At 41.5% G+C, this 18,154-nt stretch overlaps 2 protein-coding genes across 4 annotated transcripts in view; one reads left to right on the plus strand and one right to left on the minus strand.

The window, feature by feature from the left end:
* Positions 1–4,662, plus strand: part of tab2 (TGF-beta activated kinase 1 (MAP3K7) binding protein 2) — a 44,028-nt gene extending 39,366 nt beyond the window's left edge. For 2 of the 3 annotated variants that reach the window (XM_038726635.1, XM_038726636.1), the window contains exons 5-7: positions 606–699; positions 1,341–1,436; positions 2,506–4,662. In XM_038726635.1, the coding sequence (XP_038582563.1) occupies positions 606–699; positions 1,341–1,436; positions 2,506–2,645 (330 nt within the window). In that variant the 3' untranslated portion in view covers positions 2,646–4,662. The remainder of the gene's footprint in view (positions 1–605; positions 700–1,340; positions 1,437–2,505) is intronic. The other variant, XM_038726637.1, reaches the window with a different exon arrangement.
* Positions 4,663–5,959: 1,297 nt separating this feature from the next.
* On the minus strand, positions 5,960–17,446 carry LOC119908781 (probable ribonuclease ZC3H12D). Its single transcript, XM_038726638.1, has 6 exons — positions 17,177–17,446; positions 15,451–15,866; positions 11,786–11,925; positions 9,307–9,541; positions 9,001–9,107; positions 5,960–7,381 (listed from the first exon to the last, which is right to left on the minus strand). Exons 2-6 carry the CDS (start codon positions 15,843–15,845, stop codon positions 6,435–6,437), a joined length of 1,824 nt encoding a protein of 607 aa, XP_038582566.1. The 5' UTR covers positions 15,846–15,866; positions 17,177–17,446; the 3' UTR covers positions 5,960–6,434.
* Between the last annotated feature and the right edge of the window lie 708 nt (positions 17,447–18,154).

Raw genomic sequence — 18,154 nt, forward strand, 5'->3', positions numbered from 1 at the left:
CATGGCACATCCGCGCTCCTACACCCTGAAACTATGTTGATTACAGGGTCTGTTTATGATTTGGCTGATATCGTTCCATATTTTCAATCAGACAGAGCACACAAGTCTTCAGATTCACTTCACAGTTCACTCTGGAGCACTGCAGCAAGTTCTGCAGCTACTTCAGGGACCGAGTGAGAGAAGTGATACTATCACTGTTCCAGCTCTTCTTTCCTCTGTTCACTGTGATTGTGAGAGTTCAAAGAAAAGCTTAAAATGAACATGTCTTTTCATTTTCTGCACAGCTTTATGTTTATGTTAGACTTGCAGCTGTGAAGCAGCACTTCATCTGAAACGGGTTCAGCTTTTTGTCAAGTCAGCTATTATAGTTTGAGTCAACAGAGGGGGAAGTGGCTGCGGAGGTTAATTGGCTGGTGTTGCTGAGCTCAGTAGCTCCTTGGTTCTGTTGTTTACCAAGGCGAGCCAGCTCTGGAGAGTGGAGCCGCTCTCCTCCTGACACGGTCACAGATCTGCTCCACTGACTCAGAAGCAGGCTGTCCAACGTTCAGTGCTGTAGAGCTGGCTGCGTCTGAGGGCTGATACCGTCCTGTGTCGTTCTCTTTCAGATTGAGGAAATGAAGCAGTTGCGATGCAGAAACAGGTTACTGCAGATCGACATTGATTGCCTCACCAAAGAAATTGATCTCCTTCAAACAAGAGGTGTGATTCTGTCTCTCTCTCTCTCTCTAGTATTCAGTGTTTTATGGTGTTTGGGTATGTTAAACTGACATTCAGCGTATGTACATATCTGTGCTGTATAAGAATAAAAGAGGGAGGTCAGATTTGATCCAGGGTCCGCAGCTGTGGCCCTTTGGTCAGGCCTGCTCACATCCTCTCTGCACACGCAGTCAAGCTGCTGCCATTGTACTATTAACTGCCAGTTCTTCCTGAATTGCATCCTGTTGCTGGTTGGTAACGAGGGATTTATTGGCCTCCTGGCAGCACTTGACTGCTGAGATCGAGCTGCTGACCAACCAACTGGTTTACACCGGAGAAGAAGTCACTGACCTGGTGATACCTGGGATTTAACCCCAGATGTTGAATAATCTTAGTCATAACTGTGATCAGTTATGATGCCAAAGCACAGTCACGCACACCAAGCTGTTTTTAGCTTCATAATCTCTTTTAGGAAAAGACATATTTGCACCACACAGGTGCTTGTGGTGTATCTTTTGATGGTTTTGTGTAAAACTGAGTGTATATATGTGCTTACTCCAGGTGTTGACTTGAAAGTACTGTGAGAAATGTAAATCCACTATTAAATAGGAAAGTAAACCTACTCTTCTTCCTTCTGTTTACAGGACCACACTTTAATCCCAGTGCAATGCATAATTTTTATGATAACATTGGATTCCTTGGTCCTGTCCCACCCAAACCCAAAGGTACTTTATCTATTGGTAAGTTTAAAAAAAAAGTTACATGTTCATGTCTGGGCATTCCTCATTTCACTGGACACACTATTTAGATTCATTTTAGTATACTTCTGATATTGTAGTTACTACATTAGTACTGGCCCATGTTCTAATCCTACTGATATACTGTAATTGAATATATAACTGTCAGATGTTTATCTTGCCTTTTCAAGAAGGCACTGTATTTGCAACTGCAGCCTTCTGAGGAGCAGGAGCTTTCTTTAATTGCCCCTTCCAAGGGTATCTTCCATTTTAGCCTTACGTGCTAAGGTCAAGTCCGGCATATGGTCAGGATTCAGTTGTACTTTGTAATATCTACTTTTCATCCATTTAATTATTGCATGCTGTCTTTTCATGGTTACATAATGAACTACAGAATACAGTGTTACTAAAATACACCGGATGTGGACCTAACAGGCCAACAAATGCAAAACCACCAGTATGGCCCCTAAAGCATCTAAAATGTTGATAGTACTAATTTCACTGAGGGAGCTTTCACTGTTACATTAATGTGTGATCAGGGTTGTACCAATATGGGTTATTAAAGGTAAATACTGAAATCAAAAACAGTGGGTTATGACTACAATCCATATCTTTACATTTTATCATTTTTTACACATTTTGCAATGTATCTAAAATGTTTGACTTTATCAGAGTGTTGAAATCATTTTCAGAGTAGGGTTAGAAAAGGTTATGCAACACAACACTATCCAGAGGCCCCTAGCAGTGGTTTCTGTCTTGGGACCGTTTTAAGTTGAACTGAATTGAATTTAGAGTCCTGAACAGGTGAAAAAATCCAGTATTTCACAATTAAAAAAAAAAAAACAAAAAAAAAAACAAGAAGCTTTTTTAAGTTAAGAAACATTTGTGGAAGAAAAATGTTTATCTCCTTTTCTATCATATCAGATTACTGCATGTAATCACTCACACCGAAGTGTTTCCGTCACCACAGCCACATGTATAATTTTCATGTCCTTGTTTACATCACTTCATAGATAACCTTGGCGGGCTGAACTTCTCCTGTGTACTGACCTCCTCTTCCTCCTCTTCACAGACTCGGGCAGTAAGATTGTGAAGCCCATCTCAGACCAGGAGGAGGACGAGGGGACGCAGTGGAGCTGCACCGCCTGCACCTTCCTCAACCATCCCGCCCTCAACCGCTGTGAACAGTGCGAGTTCCCGCGGCACTTCTGAGCCAAAAAGGCTGCGACGCGCCGCCCCTTCGTCTGCCCACCTGTCTTCTACCAGCCTAGAATAGAAAAGGGCCCTTTCTGTTTCTTTTTTCCCCTAGTTGTATGAAAACTGGGATGGGGTGTAGTCATCCTGCATCATGTGGCCCGTTGTTCTTGTTTGTTTTTGTTTTTTTTTCTTTTCTCCTCTCTAAGGTTTGTAGAATGCTGTCCACTGAAGGCTTGACTGGATAGTGTTTACAGCTTGTGATTTTTCATAAAGGCTGGCAGAGTCGGATGATACCTCACCTTAGAGACTCGGATCACGTGGGGTCACTTCCCCATGTTTTGCTCAACGGGTGACACTTTAACCCTGGGGATACCTCGCTGCTCCCACTTACAGTATTACAAGTGTGGCCCTGCAGTATGACGGCACACATACACATACCTACACAGGTGCCAATGTGCCTTTTGCTGATTTTTAATTGAGTTTTTCTTCCTCTGTGGTGGCTTGACCGGGGATTGGGAACTGTGTTCAGCCACTGCTCTCCATCTGAAGGGAAAACTAACAGACTAATCATGGATTTTAAAGTTTGTTTGCTGATTATTCTAGAGGATGCCAAAGGGGAACAGTCATTGTCGCTGGCACTCAGACGTGCCTCTTGTCCTCCCCATTCAGTATCCCTTTTCTGTCTCTTCAATCATGAGTTCATGAAAAAAAAAAAGTTGCATGCTTTGTGTACAGTACACGGAGGCAGAAACTCCCCCTTGAGCATTTTACTGTACATATTTTTAGAATGTGCCTTAAAAGCCTTCTTCCTCACACTATGAATCACTTGTATTTCCTGTAAGTATAGCTTAATAGACTTTATTAACTTTTTTGTCTTGTTTTGTTTCCCTCTTTCAAACAAATAAGCATCATGCTCCCTTTAAGCTTTATACTTGATTTCTGTGAGAGTTGAAGCCTTGCAGAAGCAGAGGAGCAGAGCAGTAAAAACCCCTGCAGTCATCATAAAGCTACGTCTGTCTGGTCCGTTCATTGCTTGTGTAATTGCTGAGTGTCCTGTGTACGATCTGCAGATGCAGCAAAGTGGAAGGCGATGGACAAGTCTTTTTTTTTTTTTTTTTTTCAGGACGCCAAATATGTCGGGACTGTTGGGGGAAGGGAAGGGGTCAAAAAGCAAAATTACACACTGCCATCTTATCTGACAACTGGAATGTAGGTTTAATGTTTGGGGACAACTTCACCTCAGTGCAAAGAGACACTCATTTTCCAGTACAATCAGGATGTTACTGCTGATTGATGTCAAAGTGCTCCTGGAACAGCTGATTGGGTTAAACGTTTCCATGTTGCTCTGCACCTGAATTGGGTTTTTGTGAGGTACCAAAGATCAAAGTGAATGTTTCTGTTTAAAGGGTTCCTATGATGTAGAAACATTCATATGGGTCCTGTGCCTTATATACAACAGGTCAGAATTTTTACATCTTGGAAGGAGACAAGGCAAAAAACAATGTTTTTAGCAAAATGTAAGCACAACATGACTGTCCACTTTGTATACTCATTTTTTATTTGGCTCATTTCATCCTCCTAAGCTTTTATTGATGAGGGTGTTTCTAAAGTTTACTTATTGTCATTAACTTACCTTAACTTTGTTTTGTTTTTTCCACGTTTGTGAAATGTTGCCTTGCATCAGTGCCTTTGGAACTATTGGTTTTGTATTGATAATCTACTCTGTCACATCTGAGTACCATTTTAAAATCCAAATTTTAGTATTGTTTAAACCCCATTTAAAAGTAGAAGATGAATTATTGTCTCTTAAGCACTTAACGCCATACTTTTTCCTTTCTCCAATCCGAAAACAAAACAGTTTTTCAGATTTATCTGCACCTTGGTGTGAAGAGGCAGTTTATTCATGTTTTTATTCAATGGAAAAAAATAATTTGGATATCTAAAGTGTTTTTTTGATTTTAGCTGGGAAAACTGTCTTTGTAACAGATAAGTTATTTGTAAAAATAATAAAAAAAAATCTATTCTGAAAATCTCTTCTTAGCCTTTGTTAAGTATGTTTTTGTCCACTAGATGGCAGAAGAGACCAAATTAGGGGCACTTTGTCTGACTGGAAGATGTTTAATAATCTGGATGTTTCCAAATCTTTAACTGGCATAATGTGTGTGGTTAAATGCGTTGATGGTTATGGAGCTAAAGTAATTGAGCTTTGTCATAGCAAACATTGTGCTACATCATAGCAGGAAAACTACAGCTGGAACTACTACTTAATGGTTAATGTATTCCACTTAGGTTTTATCAGTTGCAGGGCTCTGGCGTTGCATGCTGACTACTGGGACACTTAATAGAGTAGTGTGAATATTAATGTTATTAATTAGTTTGTGCCCATTTTTATTTATAACCAGTAATAGAGTAATGGGGGGGGGGGACTCAGCAAAGATGACCGGTGGCTAATGTTAGCAAGATATTGTTAGAAATTGGATTGGATTGATTTGATGTGCAGTGGTGACATCAGCAGCTTCCGGGGTCCACCAGCCTCAAAGCCATGCTGCTCCATCATGGCAACAAGTACCCGTTTATTCCCCTGGCTCACTCTTGTGCACCTCAGAGAGGATTACAACTGCATCAAGACCTTGCTGGATGCCTTGAAGTATGATGAGGTCATGGGAGACTTTCATTCCTGATGGGTCTCCAAGGCAGTTTTACCAAGTTTTCCTGCAGCTGGGACTGGCCACAGCAGTGGGAACCATGGAGAAGGTGCCGATGCCATCGCTGACACAATTTAGCAATGTGTATTTTAGCAAATAGTCCATTTGTTGGGGACCACTTTCAGCTGTGTACCGGTGTTAATACACATATCTCTGCTGCTTTGATTTGACCTTTTTATTTTATTCTTTATTTTTATTCTCTCTCATGCAAGTCCCCTGACTTTACTGAAATGAAATACTGGACTGCTCGTTTAAAGGTAAGATATGGCCATATCATTACATTATCAACAGCATGTGAAGAAGTAACAGTTTTGACGTTATGTCAAAGACGTTAGCATGCTAACTGAGACCCCTATTTTTTTGGAGTCTGGATTCGACAGGTGGAGAGTAGTCATAATACATTACGTTAGATTATATATCAGTCACACAGGGTTGAAAGCTGCCGAGTGGCTCAAGCTCTCAGCATGTTGCAGCAGGTATTTGGCCTTGATAACTGATGTAAAGCACATACTGTGGCAAACGCTGATTGGATTGTGGCAACACTAGAAATTTGAATGTTGATTTAAAATAAGATTTATCTCACCAACTGTAAGGACTACTTCAAATGTTTATCAGATACAAATATCCAGGGTGGTTTGAGAGCTTTTATTTCACATGCACAGCAAAAACACAAGCCTCTAAAATTCATATCAAAAATGGGTCAATGACATTCTTTACAGAAGTACAGACTAGTGTAATAGAGTTCCTCATTTTGAGGCAACATGAGAAAACAACTGCTTTAATAAAACATTTGTCACTGCTACAATAAGTAGCATGTATGGAGCATGGTGCATTGCACCTTCATACTAAGATAAAGAAATAGCATTCAGTCTGCTACATTTTCAAGACTTCATCAGATTGAGTCACTTTTTAATGCTAAAATAAAGGTAAAGTTTGGAATGTGTTCAAGCAACAGTGGTAGTTTTCCCACAGTATGATTCATAGTAACACAAATTCATAGTAATTTCAAGAAAAGTAGAGGTTTTTTCAGTTTTCACTTTGCTTCTGGGATGAGAACTCCAATGTCGGCTCAGCTTGAGTCAAAATGAGTCTTTCTAATCTAGAAGGAGATGTGGCTGGTCCTGTAGCTCTGGATGAGAGAAATCAGTTCGGACATGTCTGAGACGTGTGGGTAGGCATTCATGACCTGTTCCACTGTGCTCTGAGGGAAGAGGGTGCTCAGCTGGCTCCTGAGGCCCTTCCTCTGCTCGCTGGACGGGGTCTTGGCCCGGCCGATCACCCTGCCATCAGAGAGGCTGCCTTGCACCCATGGGTCCCTCGGTAAGCTGTGGCTCTGTCTGTTAGAGGGCTGTTTGAAGTACTGCTTCTCTGAAAAAAGGCCAGGATGCTCCCTGTTATTTGGAGACAAAGCCGGACAGGAGCCCCATCCTGCATGGTGGTGGGGGGGCATCCTGGTCTGCTGGTGACCACACCTGCAATGGCTGCACACAAGGCACTCACAGGACACCGAACCGTTTTGCTGAGGGTAGTAACCTCCTCCGCCCTGGCAGGACCTCTGGTTGTTCCCGCCGTATGACCCTGAGAGGGAGTAGTCGTTGTGGCTCTGGCTGTAGCTGGCCACCCCACTGCTGTAGCTGTGGAGAGGGCGCTCCATGCTGTATGGCACATCCTGGATGTAGAACCTGGACATAGAGCTCTCCAAGGAGCTGAAGGCCTCGTCCACATCGGGGCTCGGGCAAAGGTGGAGGTTCGTGTTTGATTGGCTTCTCGGGCTGCTGGTGTCTCTGTGATAGAGGAACTGCTCGCTGGGTGAAGCCCTGTGGGACTGATCGTCTGTGCTGAGAGGCGGAGGGGTGGATGAAGTGTATCTGTGCTCCGGCTGATACACAAGAGGGCCGTACGGTGTGTCCTGCAGGCTCGGTTTGGTCGGGAACTTCTTGGCTTTGTCTCTCAGCGCCCTCAGTTCATCTGCCACAGACATCTGTGATTGGTTGGCCCGCTCTGGGTGGTAGAATTTGCACTTGACTCCATAGGTACACTTCTTTCCTGAAAGAGAGAAAGAAAGAAAGAAAGAAAAGGTTATTTATGGGCTCCACAACCGTAAACCTGTATCTCCTATAGAAACTGTCAACACTGGATTTGTGTATCTGAGTATGCTGTAAGCCCTCTGCACTACATTAAAAACAAACAAATTTGCTGTAAACTCCAGCATCTTTGTGGCTGTGGTACAAAGGCAAAAACTATTATTGTAGGACATTCTGTAGGGATCCCTGTCTCTGGGCTGTTTGTCCCCAGCAGCCTCTGTGTTGGCTGAGTGTCTCTCGAGCACAGTCCCTCAGTGGCAGGCAGGCAAATCACTCCACAGACTAATATCTTAGTTTCATATGCCACAGTCAGGAGTAAAGAAGGACAAGAAAAAAACTGCTCTGATTCTCTCTGAGAGTGTCTCCATTTGCCTTTCAATCTGTAAACACAGGGTAGGTTTGATGAAAAAACATCTTACCATGTCTGAATCATTCATAACTGTCACTAATCTAAAAAAAGATTATGTTGTGATGAGTTGATGGAAATTTGCACTTCTAAAGGGATCTACAAAGAAGTAATGCAAGGACAGAGCTTTCCACACAGTTCATAGTTTCTACTTTTCAGCTGACTTGAAATCATCTGGGTGATGTTTGCACTTCCTTTATGGGTTGCAAAAACATTTTGGTCTTATGAAATCTTTTTCTAAACCAGTTGAATCATTTAGAAAATACATTGTGGTCAGTCTGTTTCTGCCCGGCACTTCCCAGATTGACAACCGGACCATCAGAAAGTACGGGCAATACTGCAGTGTCTGCCAGGTGGCTACCACAGTTTATACTGTCTATGGTCGATCCACCTCTTTGATCCAAACTTAAATATCTCAACAACTGTTGGATGGATTGCCATGGCATTTGGTACAGATCCATGTTGACCAAAGGTTGAATGAATATGGTGATTTTCTGACCTTATCTTTAGCTCCACTAGCAGGTCAAAGTTTTCACTTATCCAGTGAAATAAGTTACTAGATTAACTAGCAAAATATTTTGTACATTTGTTCATTCCCAGATGGAGCATCCTTATAACTTTTGGGATCCCCTGACTTTTCACATTAATATGTCATATATTTTTGGTTAACTTTATGAACAACATACCTACAAAAATGGTGACATTCCCATCAGCCTCAGCTACTAAACTATACCACTGTGAGTCACTGTGAGCATGTCAGCATGCTGATGTTAGCATTTAGCTCGAAGCCTAATTGCCTCACAGAGCTACTAGCATGGCTGTAGACTCTTGTTTCCAAATGTCAATCAGTCAGTGTTCACGTGATTATGTGTGTTTTTTGTGTATACTCATTGTTTATCCGTCTGGCCCCTGGTGATCAAACATAACAGCAGTTGGAACTGTTTCTGTGTTCCATGGTTCCTTTTATAATATAGATATAGATGATCAAAACAGACGTTAATGTACATGAAAATGTCCCAGACTCAAATGTTGATCAGACGCTTCATATCCTTTAAGCTGGTTTTTATCATTTTGTGTGCATTGTGTGGTTGGACTTTGAATCCCACAGGAGAGTACAAGGAAGTGTAACCTGAGCAGTTTGTCTGCTGTTGGGCCAAACAGAAATGTAAACCAACCGTAAGGACAGTGCTGCTGCTTGTTGTCTGGGGTCCATGGCTTCTTCTGCAGAAAATCATCAATGGTGGGACCGTTTCTACCCAGAGGATCATCTGGAGGCATGAACCTGCACCAACACAGAGACACACCTTTAGGTGACATTAGAGCAGATGAATGCATGGCGTTATGTTGGGGCAAAAAGAAACCTTCACTTTAACCGTGTGTGCAGAAGAGGTGCCCCTTCTTCATTTTCCCCTCTGCCCCTTACACACTCTGTACAGGCCCCACGTCTGTGCATAGTGACCTGAGGCTGCCATCAGTCTTACTTGTCATTAGCGAAGGTGTACATGAGCAGCCTCTCCTCTATGAACTTCTTCCACTGGGGTTTCTCCATCTGCAGGTCACGATAGTTGTCATTGGACACGATGATGCCGTCTGAGTTGAAGGCCAGCTTGACAATGTACCGGTCATCGTAGCACACCACCCTCTTGCCGTTTACGCAGCGGGATGGTGTGTACACCAGGATCTTCCTCCTCTCCAGCTCATGGAGAATATGTTGATCTACGAAACACACGAGAATAGTTGATTTATCATTGTTTATAGATATAGATTATAATTAGCTGATGGCATAGCACCTAGTCCTTCTTGTGTCAGTTAACAAATGTGTCAATGCTTTAATGGTTTTGTAAACCATTTGGTGAAGCACATTTTGAGCTGAGATATCGGGTTGTAATATCTGATATCTAGCTTGGTGGATCATAATAGTCCCAAAAATTCCCAGTTTTGAGAACTAGACTTTTTCAGGTGAAAACAGCAGAAATATCACTGTTAGCATGTGACATATTTATGGCGGAGGTTTCACAGCTAATGGAGAGCTCCATGTCCAGTTTAGTTTCAGGGGTGCTACTGAACAGTGATGTCAGTGCATACCCCTAAAAAAGTTTAAAAAATGATTTACATTGGTTGAGATATACATTCATGGTAAAGGTAGTATTGTTAAACAAAGCTGAACATTGCCATGGAACAGAGATCAACACTGTTTTTAGTGATTAATCAGGGAAATTTAGGGTGAAACTAGGTACTTTATCAGTGAGTCAACTAAGTCAAATTTGAACACAGCCCTGCTTGCAGACTTTGATCACCTCACTCTGATCACTGTGGATGGTGCAGTTTTTGTGTGTGTTTACTTTGTTGTTGCAGTTGTTGTATGTGTTTACTTTGAAGTGTAGGACATATTAAGTTTGAAGCCAGCAAATCGTTCCATCACCTGTAAAATTGGTGTGCTGTTGATGACAGATGACCAAGTTTGATCTATTGTTAGTAGTAAATACTTCCAGGTTGTATCTTTATCTTAGAATCCCTGTTTTCATAGTGTGCTTTGGAGCATGATCATATAAGGCGTGGAACTGCACTTGCTGGTGATACTTCCTTGTAAATTGCTGTTAAGCTGTTTTCAGGAAAGAAGATATTTTTAGCTGACTTGATCCAACATGAACAACATACTGTTTTTCAGTTTTGTGGTTACACTTCCTCATTGTTTATTCCATGGACAATTTGATACTTGTTTTTTACAGTGAAACTAGTGGATGGGACTCCATTGCAGTCCACTGTGGCTACTGTAAATCCAAGCTGGCTAGCTGCCCTCAGTGAAGGGATCAGGCTGCCAAACAGGATGACAATAACAGCCAGGGTGGAGAGATGGGAATTTACCAGCAGCCATCTGTTACACAGAGTGTCATATGACATGCCGGAACAGTTTTCTACAGTCTTTCCGGCTCATGTCAGTTCTGTCTCAACATGCTATATGAAAGACAGTCTGTGTTGTTCATTAATCACCTTGTTTTGCTGCAGTACGTGTGTAAAAAGACTTTCTTTTCATGGAACATGCAAAGTAGGACCCACTTATAGGTGCTTCAGGTAATTTAAAAGCTTACATAGAGAATGTTAGTGACTTGCTGGTGAGTGTATAGTAGAGGATTTAGCATCTAAAGAGAAATATTTTTTTCAGAGGAGCTGGTGGAGACCAAATATAGAGCTACGAGGACAGTGAATCTTGGACTTGGATTCACTAGGTGGTCTCAACTCCAAATGAATGCTAATGTTGCTCTGTGTCTGCTGAAAGTGTAAATCTATTTTCCTTTTTTCCATAACAACATCGCAGGCTTGTTTTATTGACCCCACATAGCCCAAAAAATGAATGAATGCAACTTTAACACGGAAGTGACATCAATGATTTGTTGGCTGAAGCAGCAAGATGGAGAGTGGTTCAATGTTCGCAGAGGTTTGCGCTCGGAGCACCTTTGAATTGGTTCAAGTCAAAAGCACCTGATGGATTCTAACATGATGTATGTCAGAGGGTTATGACTCCCACTGTAAGGATTCACATATTCACAGATGGTGAGCCTGTAACACTGTACTGAAGCTAAAAGCTGCATGACACGTCTTTATGACAAAGCTGGCAGGTGAAATCTGGCTCTGCTCCAAAGACAATGAATGTTATAGGGTTAGGTTTATTATTTGTTGCTGGGCACACCTTCCTGAACCAGAATCTTTTGGCACCACTGTCACATATAGTTCATTGTCTATAATCCACGTGCAGTGGTGTCACAAAGCAATTTGATGTCACAATCAGGTGAGGTCACACTTGAAACAAATCTTAAAGGAAACAATGTGCACACATATCGTGAAGAAACAGAAATAACATGGGAATTTTTACAGTTGGTGTCATTTCCCTTTAACTGACCAACTCGCACTGTTTCAGAATGAGTGCGCAGTGCCACCCTTAGCTCAGTCAGGGGACCTTACCCGTGATGGGAGCCTCAGGTCGCGGCTGCTCCTTCCTCCACAGGGGAACGAACACGGTGATGTCCCGCAGCCCTTTGTCCCAGAACCAGTTCACTGCCAGCTGGAGGCCCTGGCACGAAAACACCTTCTTGTCGCCATGGCTGCAAAGACACAGAAGCCGGTGCATGTTACTCACACACATCTCTTCTCTTTTTCAGGAAGTAGACTGTGTCACAAGGCATGTGCCAAGAGTTCTCTAAAACACTTTTGCAACAGAGATGAGTAACTTGACACAGAGCTGAGACTCTCCATGTGCACTTTGTCTCACGGACTGAATCCTAGAGTATAAGAATCTTTTTGTTCTTTTTTTTTTTACAGTGCCTTACACAATAAGTCAGGAAATTATTAGAGACTTCTCACTCAAGAAGAAAAACATTATGTTTGGCAGCATTTTTTTGGTGTTGTTCTTGACCTTGATCATAACTTGATCTTATCAAGGCTTCTGATTGGTGAACATGAAAGGAATGTACCGGTCCTGAAAAGTCCAGAATAACATACAAATATTCTGACTTTATCACCGCTCCAAAGCTCGGGAGTCACCCCTTTGTCTCTTTTGACTATCATGACAGTAAATGAATTAATTATACTTTGTTGCGCATGGTTGCCGTAAACTGAACTTAACAATTGAATTGAGGAGAATCTAAGAGATCTAACGATGTGTAACATGTCCATAACATAACATTACATAACATTTAAATTTGTATGCTTAGCTTAAAACTTGCTCAAGCGTTTTTTCTTTATACATCCATAGAACTTCTATCAAAACCAGAACCAGAATTGAGACCTGTGTTTATTTGTCAGAATGTGCAGTAACACCCAGTCAGTCTAATAGGGTTTGGCTTTTAATTGAAGTTTGAAGGTATATAGTGGCATTTTTACACGTTTTTTCCTTCATGTGACAAGATCAAGAAGAGAGAGGGCAAAATGAGGCCCTTACCCTGAAGCATACCATTTCACTAAACAAGACCATTAAAAAGTTATTGAAAAGTCCTGATCTGCTCTGTTCTGTTAGTGCAAGTTCACCTGACAAATATCTTTATACTAAAATCGTACCACTGAAGAAGTAAACTGGATCGTTGTGACTGCAGGAGAAAGTGAAAAGTGCGTGCGTGTGTACATGCACACGCACTGGGATCCCCCTTCTCTGTATCAGCAGGAAGTGGTGAGATATTTGCATGTAACAGGTTACAAAGATGACACTTGGCATGAAATAGATTTATTCATAATCCATAAGTGCTCTGCCTTGCATATCTTTATTGTTGTTGCACAAAGTTTACTGTGAAGGATATTTCCTTGAAAAAGTAGCATATAGCTCTTTCTCAAATATAGTCAGTGCTGTCAGAGAGTTTGCAGCTGTTTTTTGCAGATCGGCATTGCTGTTCGGTGCTGAGCAGGAGGTGTACGGTGGGTTTATCAGCACTTTTTCAATGTAAACAACTGCCTGCTGCTGCTGGAAACAAGGCTGATAGACTGAACCAAAAAAATTAAAGTTTCGGGGCCGTGGAACCGAAACAATTTGCAGCAAGACTCTAAAACACACCGTAAAGCTGAGAGGGACTGCAGAGTGAGGTGGTAAATCACAACACTTAGTCATTTGATCAGGATTAATAAAAAAATGTTGATTAGTGCAGCTTTAGGCTCTCACAATGCTTCATATTCTGTTCTCATATTAAAGGTGTTGCATGTAAACCCTCGTTCAGATAAATGCAGAGGAATTACAATTCTATAAAATTCTCATGTAAAGCATCAGCATCTGAAAAAGGCACCATTTCCACTTCTGCAGACATGATCCTATTGTGTTCACTGCACTTTATATAGAATTATATTTTGCAGAATTCATAATTTTCTCTTGCCAACTGACACTAATGACGTTGCTAGGCCACATATAATGCATGTGAATGGGATATAAAGGGGGCCCTCACTAGTCTAGACGCCAGTTGTGTTAATGTGTAAAGTGAGACTGTCTGAGTAATCTTGGTTTGGGCTTGGAAACACATTAATAAAAGAAAACTTGTAGGCGGTGGTGAGTAAGAAAGATGTGGGAGTTTACCAGGCAGGGATGGTCTAGCAAAAGATTATATTGCGTTGCATTATGGGATGTGTAGGATCCAGTGTTTTTGCAGTTTGAGCATACTGGGAACTAAAAGACAGCATATCTTCACTTCTGCTGCTTCAATTTTGACCATTCTGTCTCTCACACGTCTTCCAACTTAATGAAAGTGCCATACTAAATCACTGCAGTGCCCCTTTTAATAATCAAATAAACTTTAGAAATAAAATTATAGGGTAGACCATTTATGGTCAGCATCAGGAATGAGTGAGGTTGGACATGGGGATTATTCAGGTGAGAAACCTGTCCCAGCTGTGTGTTTCACAGCAGATCAGGGTAACTTCGAAGAGGCTCACACAGGGAAACAGAGAGAAGTGTCTCCCTGAGCCTCTGAGATTTCATGGCTGAGGAAAGACTACAGAAAAAAGGTGTGACAGTAAATACTTTTGCCTGCTTCCTCCTTCAAACCAATGTCCTTACAGCAATATGTGTTGTCAAAACATCTTTCTTTTGTTTTCCATTTTCAATGGATATGATGACCCCACCTACTTGCTAGATTATTTGTATGAGCATTTTGACTCAGAGCTTCCTTGTTACCCAGTTTAGGTCAGGTAAAGGTAGCAACCATGAGATCATGTGATATAGGAATTTCACTTCAGTACATTGTTAGACATACTGCAAGTCATGCTAGATAACAGTATTACTTGCTCAAATGTAATGTGAACCTTTAACATTGCCCTTCAGGCGTCGTGTAATCTTGAACTGAGGAGACACAAAGAAAGGAATATAGGCACACATCATGTTTTCACTTCCCACATCTTTAAAGAGGAAGTGTGGTACGTTCTAATCTTTGAAGCAAAACAAGATTTGACACAAATAAAGATACTGGTAAAAACTAAAATAATGCCGTTATAAAGCTCTTTCTCTATTTTTCTTATTCAATCATGCACACGAACAAACATATCAGATCAGAGCCTCTTGCCTCATAAGTATTCTTTCCAGGAAGTGGAAGAAAAAAAAAATTCTTTCACTGCCATATAAAATATATTTGTGTTACATTATTTGACTAGACAGTGATGAAAAGTACATTTACTCAAGTATTTTAAGTAAGTATTTCCACTTTATGTTACTTTGTACTTTCTTTACACTTGTAAAGATACTACCTTTGTAGATTAAGAAAACACGAGCGATTTGTTAAATATGATGCATTAATATAGATGATGATCCAACAGCATATAAAGAAGTTAAAATTAGCTCCGCCTCAACTACCATTAAAGGGCTTCTAATATATTATGGCATCAGTAATAGTAATATTCCAATAACAATAATAATATTATGACACTGAAACTGACCATTCAGCCCAATGAACACTTTAACTTTTAATACTTGAAGTACATTTTGCTAATAGTACTTTGGTCAAATCTTGAATGTAGGACTTCTACTTGTTACACAGTTGAGTATACACATATACAAGTGCTTTTCTACTAGGAGCACTTCTTCCACCTTGTGTACAAGCATACACAGACTGAGATATAAGACAAGTATTCTTAATGATACATGTATTAAATTGACTCACCTCATGGCCACGTTGCTTCCATCTATAACCACTGGTCTGAAGCCAGCAGCTGGCTCTCTGTCGGATCCAGGTCTGGGTTGACTTGGAACGGGGCTGCAGCCTCTGGGCACCAGCTTTGGACTATTGGGGACACTTTTGTTGCTGTAAGTGGATGTGTGGCAGGTCTTTATGAGCTCCTCCAGGATGTCATTGGTCTGGGCGTCATGACGGAGGCTCTCCAGCACCCTCAGGATGTCACTGTGAGAGTATCCCAACTTGAGAAATCGCTCCACTTTGGCGTGCTGCTGCTGGTGGTCCATTACGGATGCTAATTCAGAATGTGTGTGTTTCCTCTCCTCTCTCGTCTCAGGACTGTCTGGTTGGGGAATCCTCCTCGCCTCCTTATTCTGGTTCATCAACGTCTCCACGGCAACGGCCTGTGTTGAAGAACAGTTGACAGGTGTCAACAGGAGGATGTCACTGTAAACACAGGAAGCGCAGCTGCGGCCTCACAGGGGGTTTCGGCCAAATTCATTGTGGTTTGTGTGTTCGCTGATAGAATCTGCTCTGTTTACCACAAACACATGACTGCCAACGTAAGCACAAACACTGGCTGACGTCATGCTGGTTAAAAAAAAAGCCCCTGTTAGACACACCGAGACAGGAAGCTGAGGGTCTGCACAGATCCCTGGTCTAATTTTACCTCCACTGTCATTAAGGTCAGTTACCAAAAACAAACATGAATGGAACTGATGTGAAAGTGAGTGTAGGTATTAATGTCACAAGCCTCACCCCATTCCAGATATATTTATTGCTCTTTCTGGAAACCCCCTGAACTTCATGGCCAAAGAGAGATCACATTTGAGGGTGAAAACTGTTGAATGACTCAACCCACTTCTTCCACTTTTCCTCCCACAAGCAGAGCCATTCTGAAAACTAAACTTAGCCAACTTCTCACATGCATATGTGAGAAGTTATACCTGACACAATGAAAACAAAACCACTCTACAAGTGGCTGAGAGGGCGCTCATGTTAACGTTCTGAACTCTCTCTTTGTTGACAGACAAAACATATCAATCATACTTGGAGCCATTTTTCTTTGTTCAGTTTTTTTTCCCATCCTTGACATGCAAGATGGAGCGATTTGCCTCCACTGCATTTGATCTGTCAACTAAACATTTGAAGAATGAAGAAGAAACCAAAGATGTGATGTAAACAATGTCAGGGTTATCTTTTTGGTGTTTTTTTTTTTTTTAACAGAACCCATAACAAATAAATTGAACATGAAAAGACAAGCTGTAGACAGAACCCTGGCACTTGGCTTTACACTTGAAGATGTTTTTATCGGCGACATCCTCCTCTCTGCAAGGGGTTTGGCTTTGCACAGGCTTGCTAGAACCTGCAGCACAAAACCACATCCTTTGCTGCTGAATTGATATTCAGTACATCTGCAAGGCCTTCAGACTCATTTTACTCCCTGAAAATGAAGAGTAAGTATGAGTATCTGCTCTACTCTGCTCGGCTGCTCTGATTGCCTCACATGTCCAAACCCCGGCAACCTTTGCTCTATGCAACTCTGTAAGTCAGCAGACAATCTGACCTGACACTCTACTTGTGTCTCACATTCTTAAACACGACAAGTCTACACGAGACAAGACTGTAGACTGTGGCTGAGATTCACATTTAACACAAACAGCAGAACTACATTGTCACATGACTCAAGTTGTCTGTCTTATTCTGTACTTACACATTCAGCAAGTAGATCGGAGCACGAGCCTCTCCCGCTGTCTCTGTGTGTGAGCTGCTCTCAGTTACTCAGTCGATCTGACAAGCAGACCGGTCTGTGTGAAGCTGCTCTTATTACTCATAGGAGGAAGTGAATGCTAGCTGCTGAGAAAAAAAAAAGTCAATCTGACCAGCAAGGAAGAGAGCACTCTGAATTTGTGATAATTACTTCCTCATCAGGATTCAGGTTTGATCTGGGAGCCTGAGGGATATATTCCCCCCTTCTGGACTGTTTTTTTTGAGCTCTTCCTGGTGTGGCGAAATAAAGGCTGACTGAATGTCTGTCATAAAGCAGTGTAGAACACCAGGAAGCCTGCCAGAGTTAGACCAAGGGATCATTTTGTTGAGTTTGGTTTTATTCAGACATTTTACTTCAATTCAGTTAGTTTAATTCAGTTAGGTTTTTAAAGCAAATGTGTCTCAATTTCCAACATCAAATAGGTGTATTGGATTAATGGTTGAAAGGTATTTCGCTTTTTGGAACAGGATTAGATGAGAGGATTGATTCCACTCATGGTTGTTTGTTAAACATGAAGCTACAGCCAGCAGCCTGTTAGCTTAGCTTAGCACAAAGACTGGAAACAGGGGAGAACACTTAGCTTGCCTTTCCAAAGGTAACTAACAAAATTAACAAAACATTTCTGCTCCAGGCCCAGAAATAGTCCTGCACTTAATTCTTCCTAAAACAGCAAATTATCATTTTTACACTTTTTGTACAGATTAAACAAACAAGATGTAAAGTGTTAATTAGTGAGCTTCAGATGTGCTAGTAGATTTTGATTTTGTTTCCCCCTAGCTAGCCTTTATGCTAGCTAAGCTAACCAGCTGCTGGCTCTAGTTGGATTTTTAATTAACAGATGCTAGAGTGGTATGAATTTTCTCATCTAACTCTCTGCCAAAAAACAAGTAAGTGTATTTCCAAAAATGTCTAACTTTTCCT

The sequence above is a fragment of the Micropterus salmoides genome, unplaced genomic scaffold (assembly GCF_014851395.1).
Source record: "Micropterus salmoides isolate LMB-PRFRI ecotype aquatic unplaced genomic scaffold, ASM1485139v1 Ms_hic_scaffold_18, whole genome shotgun sequence".
Taxonomy (NCBI): domain Eukaryota; kingdom Metazoa; phylum Chordata; class Actinopteri; order Centrarchiformes; family Centrarchidae; genus Micropterus; species Micropterus salmoides.